This window comes from Lissotriton vulgaris, chromosome 11 (genome assembly GCF_964263255.1).
Source record: "Lissotriton vulgaris chromosome 11, aLisVul1.2, whole genome shotgun sequence".
NCBI lineage: Eukaryota > Metazoa > Chordata > Amphibia > Caudata > Salamandridae > Lissotriton > Lissotriton vulgaris.
The window spans coordinates 94,914,819-94,927,171 of record NC_141699.1 but is presented as its reverse complement, the minus strand read 5'-3'; the positions used below and the strand labels follow the sequence as shown (position 1 = coordinate 94,927,171).

Below are 12,353 nucleotides of genomic sequence, written 5' to 3'. Positions count from 1 at the left end.
GGACCTGCGGGGGAGACCTAGGACTAGACGGGCGGCTGTGTGAAGTACGCTCTGCAGTTTAAGGATGGTGCTCTTCTTAGCTCCTGCGAGCAAGCCGTTGCAGTAATCCAGTCGCGAGATTATGAGTGCGACTGTCACCGTCTTTCTGGCATCGATGGGGAGAAGGTCGAAAAATTTCCTCAAGGATCTAATAGTTCCAAAGCATTTGCCAGCGACGGTTCTGGCATGCTGATCGAAGGAAAGTTCGGAGTCAAAGATTACACCGAGATTCCTAGCTGACGACACTGTCTGGGGGGGAGCAGCAGAGTCGTCAGGCCACCAAAGTGCTGGACAGAAGGTGTTATTGGTGCCGATCGGGAGGATCTCCGTTTTACTTGAATTACATTTCAAGTGGTTATTTGTCATCCAGGAGAATACTTCGGTCAAGCAGAGTTTCAGGTTGAGTTCAGCTTTGGTAGATAGCTTGTCCAGGGGTACAATGAGTTGTGTATCATCGGCATACGAGGTGACAGGTATGCCGAATGATTCTATCAGATTAAGGAGAGGAATGAGATATATATTAAAGAGGAGAGGGCTTAGGATAGATCCCTGTGGGACACCTGAAAGGACGAGTTTGTCTTTGGAGTGGAAAGGACCAAGAGTGATGGATTGGGAACGGTCGGACAGGAAAGACGTAATCCAGGAAAGGGCGGAGTCGGAGATACCAATGTCCCTGAGTCTACCGATGAGGATGGTGTGGGAGACGGTGTCGAACGCCGCAGTGAGGTCGAGTAGGATTAGAATGGAATTTTTTCTCTGGTCTTGTAGAGTTTTTATGGTGTCCGAGAGTTCGATGAGGGCAGTTTCTGTCGAGTGTTTCGAGCGGAAACCTGATTGTTGAGGGTGAAGAAGGTTGTGATCATCCAGATAGCGTTTTAGCTCGCAGTGTACCAGGTGTTCCGTAATTTTTCCCAAAGCCGGGAGCAACGAAATAGGGCGGAGATTGGTAAGTTCCGTCGGGGGTTTGTTGGCCTTCTTCATAAGGGGCTTAACAATGCCCTTTTTCCAGTGGCTGGGTACAGTCCCTGACCTGAGCGAGGAGTTGATCAAGTGGTTAATGATAGGGTTAACCTCATCAATTAATTGGTGAAGAATCTTGGGGGGGCAGGGGTCTGAGGGGGCGCCAGATCTGCAGGCCAGGATCGCTTTTTTCGACTGCTCCAGAGTGATAGATGGAAAGCAACTGAGCGTGCAGTCTGGGGGGGCCAATGAAGGGGGCGCTGTAGAGATGGTGGGGGGAGGGAAAGTGCTTTGGATAGAGGTAATTTTTTCCTCGAAATAGTCAGAGATTTGATCACAGAGCTTCTGCGAGGGGGGGATTTCAGGCTGGAGTGCTTTAGGATGCGTAAATGATTTGACAATCGTGAACAGGGCCTTCTGTTTTTGGCCTGCATTGTTTATAGCATTGACGTAATAGTTTTTTTTAGCAAGTTTGATTTTTGAAAGGTAGTTTTTCCTAATCGCGATGTAAGAGGTGCGGTTAGTGACTTCATAGGTCGTCCGCCATTTTCTTTCTGCCTTTTTGCATAGCAGATGCGCATTTGTAAGATCTGGAGTGAACCAGGGGGCATTGATTTTGGTTTTGCCTCGGGAGGTGCGGGGGCGCGAGGGCGGGATTCTGGATTTGATTTCTTGGGTGATCCAGTTGTGAAAAAGATCAACGTCAGTCTCGACGTTGCCGGAAAGGATGGGGGCTTGAGTTTGCATTGTAGGATTGAGGGTGATGTTGTCCTGGATCTTTTTCCAATTAATGTAATTGTCAAGGTTTGAAACAGTTTTGTTGCGCCTGGATAAGTTTTCTCTTGGAATGTGAAATGGGATCAGGAAGTGGTCAGACCAGATCTGAGGTAAGGGGGATAGGGTGATCAGAAGGGGGGAATTTGTGCAGACACCATCGAGGGTATGACCAAGGGAATGGGTGGGTGAGGAAACGAGTTGCCTAAAGTTGAACATCTCGAGAGTTTGTGTGAAGTTAATGGTATGAGTGTCTGTTTTCGATTCTAAATGGAGGTTAAAGTCGCCGAGGAGGGTGAAGAAAGGGTATCTAAGTGAGAGTAGGCCTAAAGAGTCGTACAGTGAGTCAAGAAACTCAGATGCGTTCCCAGGTGGGCGATAAATAAGTCCACCTGAGAATGAGGTGTGCTCACTCAGTTTAATAGAGAAACCTAGTCCTTCGGTCTTTTTTAGAGGCTCTAGGCTGAAAGTGTGACAAGGAAAGGAGTCTTTAATGATGATTGCCACACCTCCGCCTCGGCCCTTGGCTCTGTCAGCCCTGAAAAGGGAGTAGCCCGGGGGGAGAGCAACAGCAATATCAGGGTTGCTGTCTGTTGTTAGCCATGTCTCGGTAATCATGAGGCAGTCGAAGTCGGACTCCAAGATCAGATCGTGTAAATCTTGGTTATGCCTGCACATAGAGCGTGCGTTGATCAGACCTCCTTTAAAAAGAGGTAAAGGGGCCAGTGGAGTGTAGGCCGCAGGGGCAGCAGAGTAGAGTTCAGTGGACCATTGGCAGAATTTGCAACTGACTGGGCCTAATATAGACGTTGGGTCAAATGTAGCAGGACAGTGCTTGGGGACTTGTAGCTGGCGGAGGTCGTTGGGGTGATAGGAGATGCGAGAGGTGTGTTGGGCAGAGTGTCCTGCGCCTGTCGCGGTCTTGTCGCGGACGGGCGCAGACGGGCTTGCCTTAGGCGCGCCTTCGGCGCGCAAACGGCGCTCCCGCTGCGCTCGTCCGCTGCGCGTCCTCTGCACACACATTTATGTTGGAAGGCGGGGGCGTGGCCTGCAAAAGGGGCGGAGCCTGCGCGCACGCCGGAGGCTATGGCGGCTGCAGGTAAATTAGCAAGAAGAGCGCGATGCAGCCCAAGTGAACAGCTGAGCGCTACGTTGTGCTTAGGTTACAAGCATTCTTAAAGTGACATCCGACGAAAAGTACAATTTTGGTTAAAAACACAATTTTGATTAAAAGTTCAGCAGAGTACCACCAGTGCCCGGCTTCCGCCTCAGGCCTCATAAAGACACTTTCAAAGGAAACATGTCTTCCGCAAGAGTTTGGGAATCCCAGGGTCGCAAAGCGGACAGCGTCCGTTCGCTGGCTACTTGAGGGCAAGAGACAAAATGGATGCCGCATCTAAGATGGAACCCGTGGGCTCGGGTGTAGAAACCCACGAAACAAACGAACGGTTTAGGCTAGCACAGAGAAAACGCGTACACCCACTAAACTCGTCATTAGCGGTTCATAGATACCAGACTCGACCATATTCGTGCGAGTCAAAAACACCACTTACGATCGTCACGGAACCTCAAACTACACAGCCCCCATGTCCCCGCCACCATGGGGATGCCTTCAGGAGGGCTCATGTGCCCCCCTGTTTGGCTGCCCCCAAGTTCCAGCACAGTATGGACTACACAGTCAATGCCATGGCGGAAATGCTTTTATGTTCTTATTGCGGTGTCCGTTTTCAGGGCACCACCGTGGGAACGGCAAAGAGAAAATACCATTAACACAGGCAGAATTCGTAATCTGGTGGGCGGGCCATGCAACGCTTTGACAGTGCTGTGCTGGCGCAGAGCAGAAGCAGCACCGCAAAAGTCATAATCAGGCCCATAGATCACTGAAATATGCGCCACCTCATCTTACCAGTAGAATTGTCTTGCAACATCTGTTGCTCTTGTGTGTGTGTTTTAAGATTATAGAAATTGTATGGTAATTAGAATGGTTGTCAATATTTATGATTTGGTTCAATTTATATAAAGGCCACAATTTTTATAATTTGTAAGCAATTCTGATGTATTAATACTTATGTATAAAATGTAAACTCTCAAACCTAACCTCCGTAGGTGACACTGTCTTTATATTATATATTAACAATACACGACTCTAGCAAGTACACCCTTCACAAGCAGACAAAGCACCGCCAAATGTTGCCTTAAAAAAACGTACATAGGACAAAAAGGAATGCTCCTCCCTCACCTGTAGCTATATCAGTTCTCATTAAAGATGACAACATTTGCCTCCTCCTCTTGGAAGTTTCTCTTTAGTCATGTGATACAATGGAAACTTCACATAAATATAACATTTATATTATAATATACAATCAAAGCCCGTATAGAATAATTTATGGTCAAAAGCTTGCCCCTACAAGTTCACATTATCCACCCTTCTGGCCTCTCTCCGGTGGAACATTCTATTTGTTGTTATTGCCGGGGCAAATGCCTGACCCCTAAGTGCATCCTATCTACTCCAGATTTACTCCCATTTTTTAGGGCATCCTCTATTCCCATAGATGTTTCTTCTGCTAACACCGACCAGTCCATGCCTTTTCCCATTATGACAATGTGGGGGATTCACCTACTTCACATTTTCAGGATATATTCTGCTTGGCAAATGTAAAACTCAGCGTTACCCAAATGTGTTCCTTTCTGGTAATGTCTGTTTGTCCCCATATATTGAGAAGGTATACTTTGGGTGTGTTACAAACAAAGAAACCCTGGCACTCACAATATTTAATCTTATTCAAAGAAAGAAGAAGAAGGAAAATTTCTCGTGACACAGGAAATACGGAAAGTGCATTCATCTGGACGATCATTGATTCATTTCAAATATGACAAAGTACCAAACTTATACAAAAAGTTGCAAGGACTAGAACACTTCAGTCTTGTTAACACAATCATAAAGTCTCTACAATGATGAAGATAGTAGTCCAGTACTTGCTGTAAACAGCATGAAAAATAGGCAACACGCGTTTCGTTACCACTGTGACTTTCTTAAGGTTCAAAAGTGTACAAGTTATTTGGAGAAGTTGGACGGCATGAAGGAAGTAATAGAAATAAGTTTGTAAAATCAGCATACAAAGTTTATTAGTAGTACTAGGTCATCTTTGATCTCCATTGACGTAGATGACACATTAAGGGCCCGATTCTGATGCGGTATGGAAAGCTTCCCAACCGAATCGGTTTGGAAATGGTTTCTGACCCCCTCAGATCGAGATAGTCCGACCGATGGAGTACGATGCATCAAGATGCTGCCTGATACGATTTGGTTGGACTCCCATTAACTTCAATAGGAGCATATGTTCCTAACCGCATCATAATTGGGCCCTTGGTTGGGAAGACATGTTCCCGATCCGATTTGGAAGGAGCAAATACTGTTAGGAGGCCTTGCTAACCGCATCAGAATCAGGCCCTAGGTGGGAATGCTTTCCTAACTGCATCAGAATCAGGCCCTATGTCGTAACCTGAGAGGGTTGTATTCATGAACGATGTTTAATCAGTATTCCTAGTAGAGCAGAAGATACTCGGCATCTGGGGCGTTATGATAAGTCCCTCCAAATGGAGTGCAGAGTTTTAAATCTCCACAAAGTTCACTGGTAGAGCAGAGTTATTCGTCCAGCCTTTCCATACATACATCCAGTGATAGTATTGGTGCCTATTCCTTGATTGTTTCCCTTCTACCCAGTATGCCGTGTAGGCGTTGAAGGTTGAAGTTTCTCTTTTCTTGAGTGGAGTTTTCTGCAATCTGTGTGTGTGTGTATGCGTGTGTGGGTGTGCATGTGTGCGTATGTGTGCGTGTGTTTGATTGCCTGTTCTCCCCATTCCGAATGAAATGCAGCAATATGTACGCTATATACCATTTGGCCTTTATGATATATTTGGTGATAGTCGCAATCTACAAATATATTATTAAATATTGTTTTCGGAGTTTTAGATGTACTGATGCAGCCTCCCCAATGCACTGGGGCACCCTCTTCCCGATTTGCATGGTTGCAAGGTGGCATTTTAATGTGTGTCTTAACGTGTTCGAAAATCAACAAGCATGCTTTGAGAGTGCTAGAAAAGTAAATCAGAAATCTTTTTAATCAATATATTGTGGATATGATGGGAAAAATGATCACCGAAAGGCTCGACTTCATACGCCGCAATCAAACACAACTAAGTGCAGAAAACTACATAAATTTAAAAGATGCACTCAATCAAGATCACAACCTTCAAGCGTCGGATATTGGACAACACGTCATTTTACCGGCTACCTTCACTGGCTCACCAAGGTACATGCGCGAAAAAACACAAGATGCAATGACATACCTTAGGCACTATGGGAGACCTGATTTGTTCATCACTTTCACATGCAATCCAGAGTGGCCAGAAATGAAAAAAGAATTATTTCCAAAATAAAGAACATGCGATAGACATGACATCGTTGCACGTGTAATCAATTTAAAAGTTAAAGCACTCATGAAAATATTAACACAGAAACATATTTTTGGATATGCCAAAGCTTACATATTTACCATTGAATGGCAAAAGAGGGGACTGCCACACGTGCACATCCTATTGTGGCTTGAACCTAAAATACAAGCAGACCAAGTGGACCTCATTATATCCCCTAAACTGCCAGATCCTGTCAACGATCAAGAACTATTTATGATTGTTAAAAAAAAGCATGTTGCATGGCCCATGTGGTGAACACAACGTTCTTTCACCATGTATGAAAAATGCTATTTGTAGTAAAAAATACCCACACACTCTCAGTAATGAAATGGAAACTGGTGTTAATGGTTATCCCATTTAGCGTAGAAGAAGCCCACAACATGGCGGACATACAATCACAATGACTGCTAGAGGACAGGAAATTATTGTCGGTAATCCGTGGGTGGTTCCTTATTCACCTGTAGTGGTTTGCACTTTTAATGCACACATTAATATTGAATACTGCCAATCTGTGAAAGCTATCAAATATATTTGCAAATATATAAACAAAGGCTCGGATCAAGCCCCTGCTACTATTGAAAACAAACATAATGAAATTGAAATATATCTCAATGGCAGGTATATTAGTACTTCTGAGGCTGTTTGGCGCATTCTTCAGTTTAAGATTCATGAAAGACATCCAACGGTCACACATCTAGCTGTACATCTGCCAAATGGACAAAGGGTATATTTTAATCAAAATACCATGACACGCGTAGCGCAAAATCCAACTTCCAATTGTGTGCCACCGACACTTTTGCTAAAACATTGCTATACCAAGAGGTTCCACAATACTATACCTGGGGAAAATCTACATTTACACGGAGGAAACGTGGTATTGACGTATTAGGCTACCCTGGTGTAAAAAAGGACTCAGCTCTTGGGAGAATGTAACTATTCACCCAAACCAATCAAAGTGCTTCCATTTACGCATTCTTTTACAACATGTTCGCGGACCTACATGCTTTGAAAGTCTTTTAACTGTTCATGGACAATTAATGCCTATATACCAGGCTGCATGTAAATAACTTAGACTCATTGAAGACGACCAACATTGGAAACATACTTTAGGTGATGCTGCCCTTTCAGATTGCCCAAATCAACTACGGCAATTGTTTATTACTATTCTGTTGTTTTGTAACCCATCGGATCCTATGTCTTTATGGGAGGAATACAAAGAACATTTATGTGAAGATATACTACGCAGTAAACGACAACAAACACATAATGACTCTATACCATTCACTAAAGACATCTTTAACCAAGGACTCATAGCAATAGAAGACTCCCTCTATGAACTAAATGAAAAATCTTTAAAAGATTTCAAACTGCCAGAAACGCATAGAACTATACATACCTCAAAGACACTGAAATACTAAATTCAAATTATAACATCCATTAATACGTTGAACAACATTTATCAAACTTAGTTGCGGATCAAACTGTTGCATACAACACCATTGTTCTTAGTGTGGAAAGTAAACACGGTAAAATATTCTTCTTAGACGCGCCTGGAGGAACAGGGAAAACTTACTTAATAAACCTCATACTAGCTAAAGTACGCTCTTTGGGACTATTGGCTCTTGCTGTTGCATCTTCAGGAATAGCTGCTACTTTGCTAACTGGTGGTAAAACTGCACATTCAAGTGTTAAACTGCTTTTAAATGTTTCCGTTGAAAAAGAATCTACGTGCTCTGAATGCAAAAATGGACCCTTAGGAACACTGCTTCAAAGGGTCTCTCTTATCATGTGGGACGAATGTACTATGACACACCGCGCACATATAGACGCCGTCAACAAAACTCTCCAAGACATTCGAAATGTGAATACCGCCTGGAGAACTAGTAGTGGTTTGTGCTGCCCGTCATGTGGTGCTCCCAATGAAAATATTGCACACTTCCTGTTTATATGTGAGTCCTATGCAATCCCAAGAAAATCATGGTTGGCTCCAGTATGTAGGAATCTTGGTGCCCGAAGTGGTGTGGAGGGGTTGAGAATTATCTGTTCCTCCACTGAAATGCCCATTGTAGTTGGAACAGCTAAATACCTGGGGTGGGCATGGTCCATAAGGAGGCGGGCTCTACTCCCCAATGTGTTTTGAATTCCACATTTTTATATCTGTTTGACTAAACCTTGCAAATATCTACTGGGTGTTGTATATGAATTTTAACACCACAAAATGCGGGCAACATGTATGGTATGAGTCTTAATTTGTCTAAACTTTGGGAATGGTCCGTAACGTGGGGGTCCCAATACCTCAACATGCATTTAGTATTCGCATAGTATGAAAAAGCTTATTTTATTCCAATTGGTAAAAATTTTAATGCTTTGGTATTATGTATTTTCAATTATAAATTGTTGTAATAGAATGCTTGATGTTTTAAAATGTATGAATTTATATGCCTGTGCTTTTATGAGTGTATAACTCGAATAAAGCTTTTTCAATCGAATACCATAATGGGTGGCGTACCTTTTGTGTTTACTGGAGACTTCAGACAAACTCTTCCTGTTGTTCCAAGAGAGACACGTGCGGACATACTAAAAGCATGCTTAAAAGCATCACAACTCTGGAACTGTGTTCAAACTCTCACATTACACACTAACATGAGGACACATTTGGGAGGTGGAGATAGTCACTTTGCTGATCTTCTACTCCAACTTGGTAATGGTGAGGTACCTAAAAATAATGGTAATATTAATATTGACAACTTTGGCACACCAGTGTCTACCTTACAGGAACTCATACAACATGTATACCCGGACATAGAGCAAATTCTTACAAAAGACTTCCATTGGATTTGCGAAAGAGCTATAGTTGCACCCAGAAACTCAAGTGTCAACCATATCAATGAACACATACTACTACAAATACCAGGAGACACAAAAATCTATAAATCCATTGATACAGTATTAGAAACTCAAGACGCCGTGCATTATCCTCAAGAATTCCTAAACTCACTTAACCCATCCGGACTTCCACCTCATTTACTAAAAATTAAAGTTGGGATTCCCATCATGTTATTACGCAACGTACATCCGGGACAATGGGACACGACTACAAGTTATAAGTCTTTTACCCTATGTCATTAAAGCAACTATTCTCTCTGGGCCTGCCGCAGGACACTTAGCTCACATTCCACAACGTCGGGACGGGCTGGTAGTTTGTAAATATTATTTAAAGTACACTAAGTGACTTTTAAATCAATTTTTTTAAAAGAACAGGTCTATTAGCCTGGATAATGCTTAAGTGTGGCTACTCACTCTGGCCGATGAAGAGCTGGTTTTCCGCACAAGCATCTATGTGAAAATTGCCATCTCAGCACGCAATATGATGTCCAACCCCAGAGCTCATATATTTATGTATGAATACTTGTATAAACTGATGCATTATTTTTATATTATTGCAAACTGTTTATTGCTAATGGATTTTATTATTACTCTCCATTTGTCATTTAATTTGTTATGTTGCTGTGCTTTTATGGATTCCAAGTTTTCTGAATAAAGTTTTCTGAACTGTACTGAACACAATATGACTGTGTGAGCTGAGTTCATTTTTCCTTGCTAAAATATGAAAGTGTTTTTTTTAACAATAAATGTGTGTGTGATAGATAAACCCTAACCTATTATTACTATTACTTGTTTAAAAGAAATAGAATGAAGGAGAGGACTAGACCGCCAGTGATGGACAATATTTAAGTATTAACTCTCTTTGTTTTAGTACATCAAGAAATTTATCAACGAGACCTGGGATACCCGGTACAGCTCCCCGATCAGCCACCGATCCCTCATCCTGATCTGGACCTCCATTGAGTCAATCATCAGTTTTGGGGGCATCATTGGTTGTCTGGCCGCAGGATACCTGTCAAGGAAATATGGAAAGTATGCCTGCTCTCAAGCACAGTTGTGTTGATACTTGTTTGTGCCACCATCTAATGCAGGAGTGTCCAACTGTTGTCTAGACTGGCCATGACCATGTCAGATTTTCAGGATAACCAAAGAGACAAATGGAGAATATTAATGGTTAACATGTAGCATGGACACCCTTGACCTACAGGCCTGGGATAAAAGCTTCAAATATTTTACAGGAATTGTGGTCAATCACTAAAAGAACAATTGTGTGTGACAGATAAGAGATTGGTTTGATTCCTGTGCATGTTTCACACAATCATATGCATACATACAAAGGACAGTAGCCTCATCCTTTTTCTCATCTATAATTTTCCCATCCTACCAATTTATTAGATCCCCATTGCTTTTTATCTTTAGCCCTTCTGCTTCACGTCTACACTTCTCAAACAATTTATCAGCTGTCCTTTGCTTTTTAACTTTGCCCCGTCTCTGTTTCTCCTCCATCCCACCCATGGTCGGATACTCCTCAACCCCTCACAACCCCTCACTATTGGCATAGGGGTCAACGACAGGCTGCCAGAAAGTATTTTGGTGACTCAAGGTCCATGATGACCAAGGATATTGAAAACTGTTTCCCTAGGGTGTACATTATTGATAGGGAAATTTCCATGTGAGTTGAAGTAGTCTGACGTAAGCTATCAGTTTAAAAAGGTTAAATGTATATGTGAGCTGTTCCTCAGAACCTTGTGTCTATGGTAGTTCAGAGAATTACTTTACGAGTCTCAGGTTCATACTCCACCCTGCCCTATTTAATAGGTGTCTTGTCACTGCAATGTTCTTGATAGAGGGATTTACACTTTTTTGAGGAAACCTGAAATCCAATTGCTACTCATCCTGCCTTGCTTTGCTCCTCCCTTCCATAGGGAAATCTCCCATGATCCGTCTTGCTGTTCCCACTTCCCTGCCTCCTTTCTTGTGCATATGTGTTTCTACTCCGTCCTATCCTTGCCACTTGGGCGGCTTATCCACTCCATCCCAAACAATCGCGCCACACCCCTACAAATCTTTGACAGTGGAGGAGTGGCAGCTTTGTATGCTGCCATTGGCAGTGCCATTGCTTCTGTGCAGAGTACATAAGGAGCTTTGATCTTTGCTTGCTTGTAGCCACGGCACATTAATGTACAATAGGACACATCTAATAGGTTTCCCTAAAGACATAAGCCGTTTGGTCTGTACTAGGTTTCATTGCAAAAATCTTGTGGCCCAGACTGTACATAGTCACAGGCATATGCTGAAGTCTTGCAGCACTGCAAATTCAGACCAAAATCAGTGCTAAGAATCTTAAGTTATTTTAACGCTGAGTTGAGAAGCAAAGGTATCTATATTATGGGCCTGCCTGCTCTCCATGTGTTCTGTCTGCTGAAATGTAGAGCAGTCCTTTATCACAATTTGTTCTGTTATTGCAGGAAAATGTGTCTGCTGTGGAACAATGTAATCCTGGTGGGAGCCTCCCTGATCATGGGCTGCAGTAAGCTTGCCAAGTCCTTCGAGATGCTTCTGATTGGACGCTTCCTCCTTGGCCTCTATACAGGTATCTATTTCTCCTCATGTAGTTCTGAGAGCCCTTGATGCTTGCATACAAAGCCATACATAGAAATGCCATACTAGGCAGATTAGTTCCTCTTCTGACCCACACTGTCCACATTATAAATCGTCCAAGTTGATAGAGAAATCCTATTCACTATTCTTATTCACTTTGGAATCCTCCTATTGTGATCCCTTAGGTCACCCTGTCCTCAGAGTAGGTAAATATTACTCTGGGCAAGGCCTTTTATAGGCCCTAACACTAATGGTATTTTTCCTATAAGTGTTCCTTGTTAAGAGAGTCCCTGTACCTGGGTCACTACTTGGTTGACTGAAGCACTGCACCAAAATTGCTTCCCAACATGAAGCTTGAGCCCCACAGAAGACATATGCGTAGCAAGCACAGCAGGACAGAAACTCTGCAAATGCTCATAGATTTCAACATAAAACCAGATTGTTGGAATGTGAACATCTTGAGTATGACTCTGAGAGCAGGGAACCTCTGCCTAGAGTTACACAACGAGCTAGGTTCTGGTGTTTTTGACTTTTTATTTTTGCGTTCATGCCCCCAATAATCACACATGTAAAGCAAAGGTCTAATGTATCCTGAATTGTGATCCAGAGAGGAGATA

At 42.9% G+C, this 12,353-nt stretch overlaps 1 protein-coding gene across 1 annotated transcript in view; it reads left to right on the top strand.

Annotated features, from left to right (window-relative positions):
- LOC147679025 (solute carrier family 2, facilitated glucose transporter member 11-like) overlaps positions 1 to 12,353 on the top strand; it is a 617,202-nt gene that overhangs the window by 240,530 nt on the left and 364,319 nt on the right. The window contains exons 3-4 of the mRNA XM_086944708.1: positions 10,007 to 10,167; positions 11,604 to 11,728. Of these exons, the coding sequence (XP_086800834.1) occupies positions 10,007 to 10,167; positions 11,604 to 11,728 (286 nt within the window). The remainder of the gene's footprint in view (positions 1 to 10,006; positions 10,168 to 11,603; positions 11,729 to 12,353) is intronic.